Source organism: the organism of the source record quoted next, unplaced genomic scaffold, assembly GCF_019419815.1.
Source record: "Pyrus x bretschneideri cultivar Hongxiangsu unplaced genomic scaffold, Pyrus_bretschneideri_v1 Contig1, whole genome shotgun sequence".
Classification (NCBI taxonomy): domain Eukaryota; kingdom Viridiplantae; phylum Streptophyta; class Magnoliopsida; order Rosales; family Rosaceae; genus Pyrus; species Pyrus x bretschneideri.
The window spans coordinates 6,342,807-6,360,954 of NW_025999390.1; the positions used below are offsets into that span (position 1 = coordinate 6,342,807).

The window sequence follows — 18,148 nt, forward strand, 5'->3', positions numbered from 1 at the left end:
TAAGAGGCTCATATCCACCCATTCCGTTGTCTCGAATTCTTGAGTTTGCGTCCAATAGTAGAACTTGAAAGTACATTATACTTTAGAATTTTCGAATTTTTACCCTAGGACCCACATAAGTAACTTGTAACCAATAAATAAAAAGGGAAAGAAAACTCAATTCGTACTTGTATACTCTTAAGTCTCTTTCATCTCATGGTCAGTCAAGTGGGGATTTTCTACGATACTCCGGAGTATTATATACTTTGAACTTTTAACTGTTAGATCTTTGTTTAAAAACACAAAAACTAAAATCTAACAGTTAAAAAACTCGAAGTGTCCATTTCTCCGGAGCACCTTAAACTATTTGTCGTCATGTGACCAGAGAATCAAAGAGATTGTGCGACACATGATACATAAGAGAAAGCAACATAAGAAGAATAATGCAAATATGGTGCAAAACCAGGAAACAGCCCAAAAGTCGAAAGCAGTTTGCAAAATCCTGTGATGCTATTTCAGGAAAATATCCAGAGCCCTTTTATCCACTGTGGAACTGCAATAACTGAGGGGTTTCCATAAGCTTCTACTTTCTCAGGTAAACATGGGTGTCGTCAAATGAAGCCACATGTATCTCAGACTGGTCTTTTTCTTTCCACTGCAAACGTAACAGCAGCAGGGACGTAAGTCCTAGGATGTGTCGGGACCCATCAAAAGCAACCAATGACAACAGTTCCAAGGACAAGTGAAACCTATGAAAATGATCCCAACAGCCACATCAAATATGTTGAAGAAACCCTTTTTTTTTTTTTTTTTTCCTGAAATTCTGCTTTTGCTTCATTGTTTGTAACAGAAAAGTGAAAACGGTTTAACCGTCAAGTCATTGGTAAAAAATACAATAACCAAGATTTAACGGTAAATACCAAGGTTGTGCTACTTATGAATCTGAAGCTTCCCAGAAATTGCAGAACAATGTAGATGCAGAAAACCATGCCTCAAACGTCCTGTTACTGGTCAGTAAGTTTTATTACAAGATGATTACAGAAAACAATAGATGCAAATGAAATAAAAGATAAAAATGGAAATACCAAAATTAATTTACAGCAATCGATCAGAATTACCACGAGAAATTAACACAAAAAGGATGATCGAAGTTGAAGCTTGAAAAAGAAGAGTAGGAGAAAAGAAGACAGAAACAGTGCGTGTTGATAAGCAAGGATTACAGATGAAATGGAAATGAAAGAGAACGCATGGGACATATGTAAACATGTTTCGTTTCATCAACAGGAAATATATAACAGCTTACTAATTAAAATCAAATTGACAGTAATTAAGATTTAGAAATGTGAGTGATTGTGTTTCTGTGTGTACCTGCAGAAATATATCCACAACAACTGTTTTGCTTGATCAAAGGTTAAATATACATTCACATATGTCAACCAGAACACATGAGCAGTGAACGATAATTTGGCAGTTAAATATTTTGAGTGTCATTTATGAACACGGAAGTTAAACTAATGCCGTCAAGGACAGCTCAATTGATGTCGATGTGTTATTGATATTGAAATTTAAATCAATCTAAGATTCTAAAATACATACAGAGCATACTGCAGCTCTTACACAAGCAATTGTACCTCTCACCGAGCTACAGAACACAGTCCCTGCAAAATTTTCTTATATTTCTTCCATTGGCTGCAATTACACGAAAGCGTGAGATCTGGAGCGGCAGCAAATACAGCAGCATCTATGTTAAACATACAACAGAACAACCAAACATGGGGATTCAGTTTGAAAACACCCCTGAATGGCTGCAGTTAGATAATTCTGGATGGATCCTGGCTCAGTGGCAAGAAATTACAGACATTTGATGCTCAAACAGATGATTTCACCGTGCAATACCCGGAACTTTACCCACTCAGGAACCATCTGGTGCATCCTGGCAATGGGATTATAATTATTTGAACCAATTATCTCCAACAACTGGTGATCTCAGGACCTTTGAACCAGAACGGACCGACCCAAACACAACTTTGGGATGAACTTATCTTCATAAGGATCTTTCATTCCTCAAATGCTTGCATACAAATCTTCTCCAGCAGCAATGGCCAATCCTCTCCAAGTTGCTGTGGATTTAGCTCCATTGCAACCTTAAAATCAAGCAAAGATATTGAGCACCGAGATCTTTGCTCTTCCACGGGCCCACTGCTGCTCTGCATATGCATGTGATTGCTTGGCCACATGCCGTTGATAATCTTTCCTTGAATCTGCTGCTGCTGCTGCTGCTGCTTTGGTGCAGCATTCTTTTTTGGCTCTGATGTAGACCTTCCTCCCACCAACTCAACGCAGGATCTAATCAATCGCTTTACGTACACATCCAACATATTATTCAGCATATTGGCACATTCTGTAGAAACACCTCCAAGACCCTGTGCTGCAGCAATCTGCTCCATGCGTCTTCTAAGTGTCTCCGTATCGGACAATCCCCCACTGTCATAATAACTAACAAAATCACCGCTGCTCCCAACTGGAAAAGCTTTGCGGGCCCCACCTACGCTGGCTGGGTAGAGTGGGATCCCCAGTGGCGCAAGTAGAGGACTTCTTGAGAAACTCATGCGGTTTGATTGTTCTCCCTCTTCCTCCTGATCAATGACAGCTAAGTCAGTCTGGTCTTTGCTGTGTATCCGCAGTTTTTCTATGGGCCGCCAAACTGCACCATCTCTTTCATTGCCAGGTAGCTCAGCAACTGGCTGGAAACGTTGCATTGGTCTCTGATAATCAAATGCATGCACATCCCCGTTTTCAACAATAAACTTACCGCCATTATCATCGGCACCAGTCGGATGAAGTGATACAGTATCTACCTTCCCATTTGGTCCAAGTGGGCTTGGCCTATCCCTTAGCTTCCATTCGCGTATCCCGGACCTACCCTTTCGTGGGGACACTGGCAACGCCCCATTCGACCAAGCGGGTACATTTTGATTTTGATGCGAAAAGAGGCTTTGTTCCTGCCCATCTTCTCTACTTGGAGAACTGTTTGCAGCTTGTATCCCAGGTTTCGCAGGAACTGGTGAATGGACTGGTGGTGGGGTCTCGGCTTGGCATGCATTCTTCAAGACTGACTGTATGAAATGATTGTGCAGTGGCAAGTTCTCAATCCCGAGCACCCGGTGACACAACTTGTCAAATTCTTTCTTGCTCAGCTTCTGACTCAACAACCTGTTCAAGTAATAAAAATACCGCTTTGACCTCTCGGCCCCAATCCTTTTCACTATCTGTGCTTTCAGATCACCCAAATCAATTCTAGAGAACTGCTGAGGTTGCATTTCTCAAGAAACAGATTCATACACCATCCACAAGAAACAACTAATCTCCCCCGAAACCGCACCAGAAGCCAAAATTACCGTTATTACTGTTTCCAGAAAACCCAGAATTTGCACTCCTCCATATCCTTCATTGCAAATCAATCCTCAAAACTCTGCATATCCCCACAAACAGAGGCAAACCATCTACCATATAAAAAAAAACCCAGAACCCCCAATCTCGAACCGGAATTCGGTTAACCCTGTATCCAAAAGACCCAAAATTGCCCCACCCACGAGCCATACAATGCAAACCCAAATCCCATCTTCTCAATCCCAAAACCCTAGAGATCAACCCAAGTAACAAAGCTCGCTAAATCCCAACAAAACTATACACAATCAAGCTTAATTAATAAAAATAACCATTACAAATAAAAAACCCTAACTTGGAATCACCAAAAATTCGGGTTCGAACTCCTCGCAAACTTGAATTACACCACCCCGCCAATCCGAACCCAGAATTTAATTTCCCCCAATTCGCAAGCTTTCAACTTCAAGACGCGAAATTTGAAGTCGGGGGAACGAGATCAGTGACTTCGGCGTATTGAAGTGAAGAAACAGAGCTCGAATTGCAGGAAAATCGAATTCGAACAAAAGGAGAAAGCGCAATGAAGCGCCAAAATAAAAAACAGACAAATCAAATAGTGAAAAGCTGGAAGAGTGTTTGTGAGCGAGGGGTTTTGGGAGATTGATTGAACTCTGACCTTATCGAGCTTCGACGAATTGCAGAGAAAAATCGAACCTCAGTGACTTCGGAACTTTGCCTTTCGCTTTCTATCTCTCTTGGGCTTTTTTATTTTTGAAATTTCTTCACTGCTTTTTTTTTTTTGTATTTTTTTTGTATTTTTTTGGTGTTTGCTGATTTATATTCGAACTTCCGCTCTGTGTAGCTCGATCGCTTCTGCTGATACTCTCTCTCTCTCTCTCTCTCTCTCTTTCCTTCTTTTGATTTTCTCTCTCTTCCTTCTCTTCTTTCTCGGTGTTGTTTTCTTCTCATTTCTGGATTTTTAGTTTTATTTAAAAAAATACTTGCCATATTTGTTGTGTTTTAGGAGGTTTTATTACATTAAATTTGAAATCTTATTTTTTAAGAATTAAGTCTATGGAGTGGTTGTCACATTCTGGCCCCGCCCCTATCACATCCCGGGTTTGACTCCATCATAGCACGATATTGTTCGTTTTGGGCCATGACCACGCCCTCACGGTTTTGTTTATAGGAATGCTCTCGCGCGAACTCGCTTAACTTCAGAGTTTCTACAGAACCCGAAGTCAGTGAGCTCCCAAAATGTCTCGTGCTAGGTAGAGATGAGAATATACATATAAGGCTTATAGGATCTACTCCCCTGGGCAATGTGGGATGTTACAATCCACCTCCCTTAGGGGCCCGACGTCCTCGTTGGCACACATCCGATCAGGGATTGGCTCTGATACCAAATTGTCACATCTTAGCTCGGGCCCCACCACATCCCGGACTCAGACTCTACCATAGCACGATATTGTCCACTTTGGGCCCCAACCACACCCTTACGGTTTTGTTTCTGGGAACACACGCAAGCAGAACTTCCCAGTGGGTCACCCATCCTGGAAATGCTCTCGTGCGAACTCACTTAACTTATGAGTTCCTACGGGAACCCGAAGTCAGTGAGCTCCCAAAAGGTCTCGTGCTAGGTAGAGATGAGAATATACATATAAGGCTTACATGATCCACTCCCCTAGGCGATGTAGGATGTTACAATGGTAAATTGCTTTGGTGGCAATGACGTTTTGCCTTAGTAGCGAAAAGTAATTATCTACGGAGTGGTAAATTGCTTTGGTGGCAATGACGTTTTGCCTTAGTAGCGAAAAGTAATTATCTACGGAGTGGTAAATTGCTTTGGTGGCAATGATGTTTTGCCGTAGTAACGGAAAGTAATTATGCTTATGCACCATGATGCAGTGTCGATATTAACCAATTCCCCTATTCTAATAATTAATTATTTAACCCACTAATGTTATCGTTTTTCAAAACAAAAATCATTGCATCTCGAGTTCAAATCATTCTCCCTCTTTAGCGTAGATTAGAGTAGCATTCTCGTTTGTATTAACAAAAAAATTAGGTCCACGTATCACTCTTAGTTACAAAAAAATCTGTTTGATAATAATTTTATTTTTAGTATAAATTTAAACTTTTAATTTTAAAAAAATTTGAAAACGAAATAATTATTTAAGAAAATGTACATACGATATGAACTTTGTAATTTAGGAACTTAAATTGATGATCGTTACTTATATTTTAAAATGAGTGACATATAATTTTTGAAACAAAAATAATTACAATGCTCAAAACAATATAATTTGAAAAAAAAATATTTGATCAATTTAGTGACAAGAAATGTCAAGATGACGTGCAACAATGACGTCCAAATATGAATAAACTTTCTTTAACCATGAATTTCATTATTTATGTGACTTATTACTAATGCATATTTTAGCACCTCACTTTTTTAACAACCTTTTCAAATTCAATTTAAAATGTATTATCTGATCAAAAAATAAATAAAAATTAGAATTCAACCAAAATTATCTAAATTATAGGATGTTATTCGAAAGCTTAATCTTACAATATTTGTGAATTTGTCCAAATTTTGTACCTATTTCTTTTTGTTGTCCAAAAACACTGAATACTCTGTTTTTCTTGGTTAGGTCAACAAAATATGTTTATTTTTTTTAGAAAAGAAAACTCATTTTTCAACAAAAAAATATATTTATAACGGAGGTAAGAAAATAAGGTGAGTTTCTTGGCGGCCCGTCTGCGAGCGAAGGACATGCAAGTTTTAACCTGGCGGCCCAGTTCGTTACCTGACTTTATTCTCGGGTTCGGGTCAAGTAATTTTACCCGACTTTCTACAAAATCCCTAATTTTTGTGATTCCGGGTTAGTCCGACCCATTCTGAGCATCTTCTTCTTCTTCTTCTTCTCTCTCTCATCTCTCTCTTTCCTGTGAGGAATGGATTACAGCGACGACGCAGAAGAGCATTTCAGGCGGAGACCGAGGAAGATGGCGTATCTCGGAGACCCATCTCGCAGGGTCAGTTTTTTCTTTCGTTTGCAATTCTCCGTTTATTTTTACTTTAAATTGTTATTTTTGCTGAGAAATTGATTGGATTTTTCGAATTTTTTCTTCATATTTTATACGAATTGCTTCCAATTTCTGTTAAATACTGCAGCAGCTTGAATCGCTGAGCGGACGTTCCTATGCCCTAGGAGAAATGGTATTAATTATCATTTATTACTCAATTTATGTTATCTTGCGGTGTAGAATTTTCAATTTTCAAGTTTTAAATTTTGTTTGAGTTGAAGTGTGTTTTTGGTGATGGTCACAGTCAAATTGTTGTTACTTATAGTGCTCCGGAGCTCTGTATGTTTTTGCCACAAAGATTATACTTTTGTGTTGTTTTGTAACAGGGTTATATGCAAGAGGAAGATATTTCTTTAGACGCCATACGAGCTAGATGTGAGCAACCCTTTTCGTATTCGTATTTTATTGTCTTTGTTCTTTATCACAAACGTTTACAAGAATTCTTGCTTATTGTGAAGGCCATTGAAGCTTTTCTTGTATTTGACAGGGACAAATGTTCTCAAAAGGCATAGTGAGTTAGCGGAGCGTCTTTCTAGGTAAAGTATTCGTGGAGCAATTGTTAGGTCTTTATTCACCATGCCGTTTTTTATTATTGTGAGATCATGGTATATTATGGAACTGGCGTCGCTTTCAAAGATTATGGAGTGCTTGTATTTTGAGAATTTATTTTTGAGTGACTTCAAATACTCAAGGCCCTTCTGGCGATGCTTCCTCGAGGCTCAATGATATATGCTTTTTGTAAACTTTTTTTCTTTGTTTTCCTTTTCTTTCTGGTACATGTTTTTGTAGAGTTTCACTTACCAAATCGTATTTAGAGATTACGTGTGCAACGAAATAGGAGAAAAGAATATCACCGAAGAGTGGAAGAAGGAAGTAACAAATCTACTAAGAATTCTTATTGTATGTCTATGTTTATAACTGCAGGCATTTTATATGCTTTTGCCTCGCCCCAAATGAAGTCCAGTTGTTCCTTTGATTATCTAAAAAATGTGGGTAGCATTGTTTCTTCATATATTTCTATTTTGAGTATGAATTTGATTATGATTCGTAGGTCACTGAAATTCCAAGTATCTTTTCTAAAAGGACTAACAAGTTTTCTGAATAACCTGATGTTCTCCTGTGATTTTTGTGAATTTGGGACAACAAGCTACTTCTGGATTCTGGAATCGGTAATGCAATTTTATGTTCTTGAAATATCCACATGAAATTTCAATATAAAAAACCACACTATGGTTGTCGGGCTTCTTGTGATTAAATGTTAAAGATGTCTTAACTGACTTTATAGTAAAGAGTTGTCTAATCTGTTTGCAAGTAACTTTAGTATTATTTATCTTGTATGTGTAAGCATATATGCGCAATTGTGCATACATATATTGCAGACACACGCATGTGTACATACATGCTTACTTATTAAATACACCAGTGAAAAAAAATACTTGGCACACGCACCTGTCTTTGTTTATTTCTTTATGAGGTGTGGATATATGCCTTAATAAAATAGGCTAAGAATTCGAAGGCGATTCTGTGTGTCTGCCTGACTGCCTCCATAGAAAAAGGAGCCCTTGTTCATCATTACTCCAGTTAGAAATAGTACATTATTGGTGGACTTGTATATTACTACTACTAATTTATTCATGATTCTATTGTTTTAACAGGGATGCTGACAAGATAATTTATGAGCGTCTACAGAAGGAATTTGAAGCTGCACGGGCTTCACAAACTCAAGGTATCTTTTAAAAAGTGTTATGTTTAATGTTTCATTTCAAATGTAATTGGAATCAGTAGAATCTAGCTTCGCATTATGTCAAGTTACTATGTGGTGTGATACCTAAATGCTGTTGGAGGAGAGCACATATGTGGTGTGATACCTCAAGTCCCACATCATCTGTGCACTGTAGTCATCTTTAGTATATACAGTCCTAAGGAACCCAACCACTAGCAGGTTGTGGTATTTTAGTTGACCAAAAGCTTGTCGTGGCAAAGTGTGTGATTGAACCTTCTCCTGATGGGGATACCAGCGACTGAAGGGGAAGACTTTTATGGCTCCAGTCCTACAAGGGACAAATTAGTGTGCTGTCTTGATGGCTCACCCGTGTTGGAATTATTGTATTGCTCAAAGTTATGGTTATTATATGTAACTTAAGCAGAATGTATAAATAACCAACGTGATAATAAGCTTGATTTAAGCAATATAACTTATTGAATATTCTGAATTTTTTTTACCAAGTTTTCCTATTCATTAAGGAGTTGTGTGTTGGTTGGGTTGACTTGTGCAAAAACTTTGGTTTATCTTTTGGTTTGAGTAAGACTTGAAATATATTCTTTGTTGCAGAGACTTATTTGGATGGTGAACAATGGAACGATGGACTACTAGCAACAATAAGAGAGCGGGTACGGTTCCATTCAATACTTTAAAGTGATTGAGATTTACCGTGGCTTCCTTAAGCTTTGATGTTAGAATTTGGTGATGGAATTGATATCTCGTTTTCCTGTGTTTCATTTTTTCATAATATAGGTGAAAAATTGCGTTATCTAATTGGTCTAGATTTTAATCAGGTTCACATGGAGGCTGAAAGAAAGGCAATGGCGGGAGACATAAACATGTTGCCTGGTCAAGAAAAAATTACGTATAAAACCGGAAATAAGGTAATTTTGAGAAGTTTGTTTCAATCAGTAACAGGAGGACTGTCCTTTTGCCAGCAAATAAGCTTCTCTGGTAGTAGAATAACTGTGCATTGTTGTCAATCGGTTCCTGATAATTTAATAATTTCTTGTAGATGTAATTTCTAATTAAGAGTGAATATAAATACAAACAATAATGCCAGGACTCAAGGTTATTTATTTGGTTATAATCTAATTGTAGAGTTTATATGTTAGATATAGCATATGCATATAGTAATCTTTATTTCATAAACTTATTGAGTATTGTTTTTGTGAGAAGTTTCCTGAATATTGGTTTAATCTGTGGACAGGTGATTTGCTGTTTGGAAGGGGCAAGAATTGGCATACTGTATGAGACATCTTATGCAGGTGTGCTGCGAAGTAATTAATTTATTTTCAATTAGTTAGTATTTTAAGTGTCTAGTATGGTATCATGTCATTTTTCTATCTATGCACAAAAAACATCATTTTCCCATCTGAGATCATTGTTCTGTGGTGTAAAATATTCCATAAGTGAACTGAAGGTAATCGTTGATAATTCTATTTATCAAGATTGGTGTAACAGTTGGATCAGTCTCCAATAAGGTTGTAACACATTCATCAAGATAGGTTATAGAAAAATACTTTACTTTTGGGAAGAAAAAAAAAATATGTGCTATAAGGTTGTAACACATTCATCACTTTGGCCTTTAGCGGTGGGGATGCTGACTCATATGTATCTGCAATGACGCAGGAGAACCTTGTGACCTATACCATTGTGTGCTTGAGAGCAAGTCGTTTCTTGAGAAAATGACAGTCCTTGAACACACCATTCCGTACTTCTTGCCAATACGAGAAGCAGAAAATGATCTTCTTTCCTCCAATGCTATGGTATGATTGGGTTTGTGCATTAGCCTTGCTGACTCAATATTGTGCCCCTGGTCTGATTATTTGTCGTTTATGATGTGCTTTCAGAAATTTATAGATTACATTGGAGAGATGTTACAGGCTTATGTGGACAGAAGGGAACAGGTATGCTGTTGGCTTATGTAAGCTAAAACGAATTTGTAATTATTAGAATATGCAAAAATAGTTGGTTAGAGGAGGGTGAAGGGTGGGTTACCTGCATTGTTGCCAAATATTGAAGAGATAAACATATGCTGGATGAGATGTGCAAATTAGAGACATGGGATTGAGGCGTGGGTGGGTTGGATACTATAGCTTTGTTCCATTACACCTATTTATTCAATTGTTTACTACTCTAAGTTCACTGATTGTCATGCAGGTTAGGCTTGTCAAGGAGTTATATGGGAATCAGATCAAAGAAATTCATTTTACCCTTCCCTACAGCTTAATCGTCTTTTCAATACTTGATTTTGATTGGTTGGTGCTTTGTTCCCTGCATTATACTGTGTATTTGGCTTTTTAAGCATCAATAGAATAATATCTTGATTTTCTAAACACATTCGTAATTATATGTCAGCGTATTCATACTCCTTGCCAGTCCCTTTTAGAGTACTTGTATGAGCTCGGTAATTTGTTACTAACGCATCTGAGTTAACATATCTTGATCTATCTGGCACTTAATATAGCTTTGTCTTGAGTAGGACAATGATAGATTTGTTCACTTCTATGTATTCTTTTGACAAGACAAAAGTAGTTGATGATAGCGTTTGCTTTTTATATCCATTATCCTATCATATAATCGAATCAATTATTAGTTTACGTGTGGTTGAGTGCCATCTTGGTAGCAGGCATGGTTATGCATACATCATCACGAGTAAATGTGTTTCCATCATCCTGAAGAATGTGATTTTCTGTTTGCAGCAAGGTAGTTGTGAAGCTTAAATATGCAGAGCTTGTTTCTGTGCTTCCAACTCATGTCAGTGTGGTAGCGTGGCCAGTGTGTCAACCCAGAAAAAGCAGTCTAAATATATCATCCATGAACAAAAAGGAAAACGGAACATTGGAAGGTCCAACCACCCTCTTCTATGCAGAGGATGCCTTGCGAACTAAGAGCTTACCAGAAGGTATTCTTTCTGGTTGATGACTTTTTCGCTCGCTTACTGCTCTACCAATATAAATGACATTTCAAATTTGGATGAACATTTTTCTCAACCCTACCTGATGATACTTGGCAAACTCTGATAAAGTTTTTGGTCTAGGATTACATTTGAAATATATAAAAAAAAAAAAAAAAAAAAACCGCTGCAACTTTATTGCTAATGTCAGTAAGGTGCTAATTTTCTATGGAAACTTATAAACAAGACTTATGGATCGTGGACAGTTTACTGAACAGTTCATATGTATGCTTTGTGAGCATCTACATTTTCTGATTGTTACTTTTTTGTATTTGTTTTGTGATCCCACTCCAGCATACGCTGACATAGTGCTGAATTTGCCCCAAACTCTTCGGGAAATATGCGAGGGGAACTCTTCGTAATGCTACACCAGTCGGAACATCTGGATTTGTACAAAGCCATAGCCAAAAGTGGTGCAGGAATAGCTCTGGTTGTTTAGCAGTAGAGTACAATAGGAACAGATTCAATTTCGGCAATTTGTATATCTGAGTTTCACCTGCTCATTCCCACTGGAATTCTGTATCTTGCTGCCTTGATCTATCTAAATTGTGTCATCATTTGAATTGAGGCCATTTAGACTTTGATAGCTTCTTACGTTCTAATTGACCTTCGTTTTCCCTATAATATCCTCGTCATCTCACCACCCGTCGCATTCTCATGAACTGCTGAACGGAAATGATAGGAGTTTACAAAAATTTAAGGGAAGCATCGTAGAGTTGGAGCAATCTCCTCTGCCAGAAGGACGATTACAGAGAGGGGAAGATTGGCCAGAGATTTCTCACATCCCCTTCAGGTTAATCGAAGGCTATTTATTTTACTTGAATCAATTGACAGCATCTTTCATATTCTTAGATTTCTACCAAAAAGAGTGACAGAAAAAGGAACAGCAATTCCTGCAGTCGCTTGTTTTCATCTTGCACACTTTCAGATGCCACAATGACGTTCTAGACCAATTACACAATGTGTAAGTGTCTCCCCGGATGACATTGCATTACTGGTCTGGGATAGCGTCATAGTGGCGAACAGGTTTGGTTACACTGTTTGCTTTCTTTCCAAGCCCCACAATAATTCACACGCTATGCACAATATCTGGATGATCAAACAAAAACAATCGTTGAAGGGAATCCGAGAGAATTGGCAATTTCTCAAATCTTCTCAATGGGGTAAAATTTTCATGATTCACTAACGAAGGCTCCAAGCACCCTATTTTTGGTCTTCAGCTTGTGGCACTTTTTCAAGGGGTTTGCTTCTGAAACTCCTAAGCAGGTTCATAGAGGCCTAGCATGTGCCCGTCAATACATCGCATGGCTGCAACCTGTAATGTGATCGTATTAAAATCTATGCATCCAGAGTACCCGACTAGCGATGATAGATGAATAAATGATCGCAATGGTTTCGTTCAGAAATTTAGTCATCACCTTGCCGTGAACTTCATATTTGATAGGGCCATCGAGTTCAGCTCCCAACGCAATCAACTTGGTCACCGTTTGATTAATGTCTGGCACTGTGAAGGACAACAGTGAAGAGTTTCCGCTCTGCGTGACATGATCCCTGTCAAACATTCATCATTAGCAGATGCCATTTCATTCCAAACCCAAAGCTCAAATCCAATTACTATGCCACATTAGCAAAACTTGCAAGAACCATAAAATAAATAAATAAAACAAAAAAAACCAAGAAATTTTGATGTTTTACGCTTTCAATCGACACAAACTTGAGTTGGGTCTCTTTCAACTATACCGTTTTTACGAAAAACACGAACGAACTGTAACATTTGCGGCAAAGAACGTGTAAGCAGTTGGTTTAGACAAATCATCAAACACCTGGTGTGCATCGAGCACCGAGTCTCAGAGAAGGGAGAGAGAGAATTTACTTGGGGGATTGCATGAGGGAAAGCTTAAGTGGGCCGGACTGGAGCTCCGCCCATCGAAGAGTGCAGACATTGACGGTGAAGTCCAACCCTTCGGCGTAGAACCGAGCGGCTTTTGGCACGTCCTTGTGCAGCTGCAGTAGCCACCTAAACGACGCTGCTGCCATTTTTCCCTCGCTTTCTAGGCTGTGCGCTGACCAAGGGAAACTGACTCACTCTCACTGGATGTCGTTGTCTTGACTGGTATAAACGACACGCCGCTTTGAGGGTCCCAAAGTCAGATTAGGGCTAAAATTAGATGGGTGATTTAAAAAATTATGAATGAGCCCGAATCTATATAGGTATAGCTCAGCCCACAGCCTCACAGTGATCTCACCTCTAAACTATCAAATTTAAATCTCACATCTAAACTGTTGAGATAATTCTTGATATACAAGAATTTTCTTTATCTGAACGTTAATGTTTTGAATTTCATCTAACTTCCATGGCCAATCAACTGACTCGTTATATTTTAAGGTCAAAGTTGTGTTTTATTTTCGCTCGACTCCTATTTTCACAAATTTTCTTTTCCAATTTTTGACCTAATTATAGACATGATTGTTTCGTTTAGGGTATTAAGAGATTCTACAAGCTTATGTTTCATGTTTGAACTCTCAAAAATGTTGGATGATTGTATCTTTAAATCTAAGTGAGAAATCAGTATCAATCCAAATATCAGACATTAACATATGGATAAGAAATAAATTACTTCGATATACCTATTAAAACTTTATCTGTATTTGTTTTGGCATCTCCTCTCCTCTTTTTGAAACTATGACAAGTTTTTTTTCCCTTTCTATGTAAGAAATATGAGAAATTTATTACATATGATATGCCCATGATGCAATTGCCGGCAAATAGCATTTGGCAAGACATAGAAGGTTGCTTTTTTACTTTGATTCACCAATATTACTTATTGAACCACGTGGGCTGCCCTATATTCAAACAAAGATAATATTCCATTGTAACTAATATTTTATTTTCTGGGTTATCCATGTGGCAATGTTTGAAGGTTGGTATTGTAGAAACCGAGTAATTTTTGTTGTATTCATACGATCACGTAACTTTATTGTTTCACTCAAATTATAACATATAAATTTATTTTTTTATTAATATACTCCAAAAGTATGATATATCAACATTATCGTCTATATTTATTATAACACATGAAATAATATACTATGTGACTTATATTCTTATACCCATAAACAATTTCACTCTACAAAAAAAGCACTACAACATTTCTCACTACGATTTTAATTGTTGGGTAAATCTTGTTGTAAAACTAACTATTGGGGGGGGGGGAGGGGAGAGAGAGAGAGAGAGAGAGAGAGTGGCCGGCTATAGAAGAGAGATTTGATGGGTAAATCTTGTTGCAAAACTAACTATTGGGAGAGAGATAGAAAGGGTGGCCAGCTAGAAGAAGGAGATTTGATGGGTAAATCTTGTTGTATTATACGAATAATACAAAAAAAAAAAAAAAAAATCTTCTAAATCCGATAGAATTCCTTCTACTTTATACAATTACACCAGTTATAAACCATTCTTTATAACCTACTTTAAAGCTTTATTTTTATAATCTTTATACACATCATTTGTTGTTCCTCAAAGGCCATATGGTGACAGGAATGAAAGACAGTAAATTTGGATTTAGCACATATTCTGTAGAGCAGTTATGGCCTTATATGCATTTTTCTGAGTACTGTCTGCTTCATATGCCAAATAGCACATAGATTGGACAATGACACTCCCACAATACCCAATTACTTTACTTTAATCTTTCATAATTCTGACAAAAAAAATTTAATAAGGCAGTTTGATTATTTAAATGGTCATATAATTTACAAAAGAACGGGTTTTACTTTATTTGGGTACCATCCTAGCACACGTAAGTACAACTTTCAATATGCATGAATTTTTTTATTTGCAAAAGTAACTATCATACTCATTATTCCACCATTAAAGATTTTATGAAACGAGAAAGACAATTATTCCGAAAGATATTTTCTTTTTTCCTATAGCACTCAGTTACATGATCATCCTATAAACTTATAGCACTCATCAACTCTTGATCTTCATGAGGACCATAAGAAAATTACAATATATAATATAGAACAATATGTACGATTGTATGGAAGAATCTAAAATTGAAAACACTAAACATCCAAAAATCCAAACATCTTTATCAGCATGCTAGCGTGCTTGCCATTTTGTCACATCATTTTTTTTAAACCAACTCCTTTATGAGTTTTTATTTATTTATTTATTTAAAAATTTTATCTTATTATTCTTTAAACTTAATTTCTCATTATTTTCTTTGAATATTCTTCACAGACAAAGCCACCTCACGTTAATTAACCTTTATATAGACATGCTTCACATGCATAACACTAACGCAATCAAGAACCTACTGTATTCAAATTTTCAAATGAATTCCAAAAGCACCTTCTATCTTCCTTTACTCTTTCTTCTCCACCTCCTCCTCAAAAGCACTTTTGCTCAACTTCATGTAGAGCACTACAGAAAATCATGCCCTAATGTTGAATCAATTGTTCATGCTGCAGTCAGGCAGAAGTTTGAGCAGACTTTTGTGACAGCCCCAGCCACTCTCCGGCTCTTCTTCCACGATTGTTTTGTTCAGGTAACTTTGATCTTTCATACATAAAACTTACATTTTTTCGTTGCTTCGAAGTTCTTTTGTGCTATCAAAGATGTATGTGCAGTGTGTGTGAAGTATTTTGTTTTTTGGATAGGGATGTGATGCTTCAATAATGCTAGCGTTTCGGAACAACTCAGCGGAGAAGGATAATTCGGATAACCTTTCACTCGCCGGAGACGGGTTTGACACGGTGATCAAAGCCAAGGCTGCTGTTGATAGAGTGCCTAATTGCAGGAACAAGGTTTCTTGTGCTGACATTCTGGCCTTGGCCACAAGGGATGTCATAAGACTGGTAAAATAAGCACAATATTGTCTCTTCAACGCTTTAAAGCTTCACAATTTTACAGTTTTACTGAGAAAAATGAGAACTGTTCATACACTGTAAAAATCCACAACTACTGCTGTTCAGTGCATAATCCATTTTCACCTCAATGTGGGGTTTTTCTCTCTCTCTCACAATTTTACAGTTTTACTGAGAAAAATGATAACTTTTCATACACTGTAATAATCCACAACTATTACTGTTCAGTGCATAATCCATTTTCACTTCAATGTGGGGTTTGTTTTTGTGGATTATGAACTTTTAACCTCAGAGGTTGAACCTTGGCGCAACGCAAAGGTTGTTCATTTGTGACTAAAAGGTCACATGTTTGAATTGTGGAAACAGCCTCTTTGCAAAGCAAAGGTAAGGCTGCGTACGATAGATGTTCTTTCCCACACTCTCCCTCCCAACTCTTGCAAAGCGGAGAGCCTTGTTGGTCTAGAGTCGCCTCTTTTTTTATGAACGTTTAACCTCTATGCTAATCAAGTTCAAAAGCAATTCGTTCCTTTTTACTGCTTGAAAAAGGAATATCTTTTTCCTATAAGTCACTGATTAAGTCAAAAGTTATGATTGTTTTTACTAATCAAATAATACTAAGTAGAGAATTAGAGAAAGGTTAGCATATATTCTTTGGGTGCAGACTGGGGGACCATTCTACAAAGTTGAATTGGGAAGACTTGATGGGAGGACTTCTACAAAAGCAAGCGTGAGACAACATCTTCCCCATCCTGATTTTAAGGTAGAAGAGCTTGATTCATTGTTCGCCAAACACGGTCTCTCTCTAACTGATCTCGTCGCACTCTCAGGTACATAAAGAAAAGTTGTCACGTCCTGAATCCGAAAAAAATATTTTCACTTCATTTTTTCATGTCCAGAGCGTAGTTTAAATAAAACATCTATGTGTAACAGGAGCACATACAATTGGATTCTCACATTGCAACAGATTCACTCACCGGATCTACAACTTCAAGAGCAAGAACAGAATCGATCCAACGATGAACATCGCATATGCAAGGGAGCTCAGAAAAGAGTGTCCCAAAAATGTTGATCCGAGAATTGCGGTTAATATGGACCCAACCACACCGCAGAGATTCGACAATGTGTACTACAAGAACCTTCAGCAAGGGAAAGGGTTGTTCACTTCTGATCAGTCCTTGTTCACTGAAACCAAATCAAGAAAAATTGTCAACAAATTCGCAGCGGATGCCGCCGCCTTCGAACGAGCTTTTGTGGCAGCTATGACAAAGCTTGGACGAGTAGGGATCAAGACTGGAAAGCAGGGGGAGATTAGGCATAATTGCGCTGCTGTGAACTAGATTATTCCGTATATTTATGGTTTTGTTTGCAAAAAATTTGTTTGCTAGGCTAATCCACTGAGTTCGATAAGTACTAGTTGCTTATCATAATAATCATCGTTATAGGTTTACCCGCGATTGTAGCTCTAGTGGGAGAGAGCATTTATCCGACATCTACTAGGTTCAAATTTCTCTCCCCTTTTTGTGTCCCTTCCCTTGCCACAAAAAAAACAATATAAATAAATTAGTAAAACCCATGAAAACTGTCATAAACTATAGCATTCCCTTGTTTTTGTTTTCTTTAATCCAAGCAATATCGAGGACAGAGTATTTGAACTTGAGAACTCTAATGCTCATCTTTGTATACCATCGTCTTATTTATAACATAATTATTACGTTAATAAATCACAAATTTTATAAGGTATAGTGTTACGTGCATGCCCCTCACTTGCTAATTCCATTACAAACGTTGTGAAATTGAAATTATTGTCCTTGGATTGCAAAATTTAGTAAACAACATGAATTAAGCTGCAACAATTGAACAAAGTAAAACTTCACTAAACTACATGAACCAAAATAATGCTTTGCCCAATAAGATAATTAATACCGACTCTAAAACACAATTTTCTTCTACAGCTTTGAGAAAAGCTTCCAAGAGATGAAATATGCAATTTTTGGGTAAGTCACAATGCTGTAACAATTTAGTATCAAACTTGTAAAATTCCAACACGGATTTTGCAAATTTCTTATCGACCATCAAAAAAGTGAAAGCTAAGATTTATGTCCTAC

The 18,148-nt window shown here is 37.4% G+C and overlaps 4 protein-coding genes across 5 annotated transcripts; 2 read left to right on the forward strand and 2 right to left on the reverse strand.

Annotated features, from left to right (window-relative positions):
- Nucleotides 1-1,485: 1,485 nt before the first annotated feature.
- LOC103953581 lies at nt 1,486-4,305 on the reverse strand. The gene has a single exon (XM_009365342.3). The coding sequence runs from the start codon at nt 3,297-3,299 to the stop codon at nt 2,037-2,039; it is 1,263 nt and encodes a 420-aa protein (XP_009363617.2). The 5' UTR covers nt 3,300-4,305; the 3' UTR covers nt 1,486-2,036.
- A 1,938-nt stretch (nt 4,306-6,243) lies between these two features.
- On the forward strand, nt 6,244-11,734 carry LOC103957547 (centromere protein O). Of its 2 annotated transcripts, none has more exons than XM_009369732.2 (13): nt 6,244-6,402; nt 6,542-6,586; nt 6,780-6,828; nt 6,941-6,989; nt 8,109-8,179; nt 8,786-8,844; nt 9,010-9,099; nt 9,426-9,483; nt 9,848-9,984; nt 10,069-10,125; nt 10,379-10,476; nt 10,921-11,123; nt 11,469-11,734. In XM_009369732.2, exons 1-13 carry the CDS (start codon nt 6,322-6,324, stop codon nt 11,534-11,536), a joined length of 1,065 nt encoding a protein of 354 aa, XP_009368007.1. In that variant the 5' UTR covers nt 6,244-6,321; the 3' UTR covers nt 11,537-11,734. The 2 variants fall into 2 exon arrangements, with proteins under 2 accessions (XP_009368007.1, XP_009368008.1); XM_009369733.2 differs by having other exon boundaries at nt 6,255-6,402; nt 6,545-6,586.
- A 534-nt stretch (nt 11,735-12,268) lies between these two features.
- Nucleotides 12,269-13,333, reverse strand: LOC103953578. Its single transcript, XM_048582216.1, has 3 exons — nt 13,048-13,333; nt 12,593-12,725; nt 12,269-12,489 (listed from the first exon to the last, which is right to left on the reverse strand). Exons 1-3 carry the CDS (start codon nt 13,209-13,211, stop codon nt 12,433-12,435), a joined length of 354 nt encoding a protein of 117 aa, XP_048438173.1. The 5' UTR covers nt 13,212-13,333; the 3' UTR covers nt 12,269-12,432.
- A 2,106-nt stretch (nt 13,334-15,439) lies between these two features.
- Nucleotides 15,440-17,599, forward strand: LOC103957549 (peroxidase 16). The gene is made up of 4 exons (XM_009369735.3): nt 15,440-15,724; nt 15,837-16,034; nt 16,705-16,870; nt 16,974-17,599. Exons 1-4 carry the CDS (start codon nt 15,455-15,457, stop codon nt 17,378-17,380), a joined length of 1,041 nt encoding a protein of 346 aa, XP_009368010.2. The 5' UTR covers nt 15,440-15,454; the 3' UTR covers nt 17,381-17,599.
- The last annotated feature ends 549 nt before the right edge of the window (nt 17,600-18,148 follow it).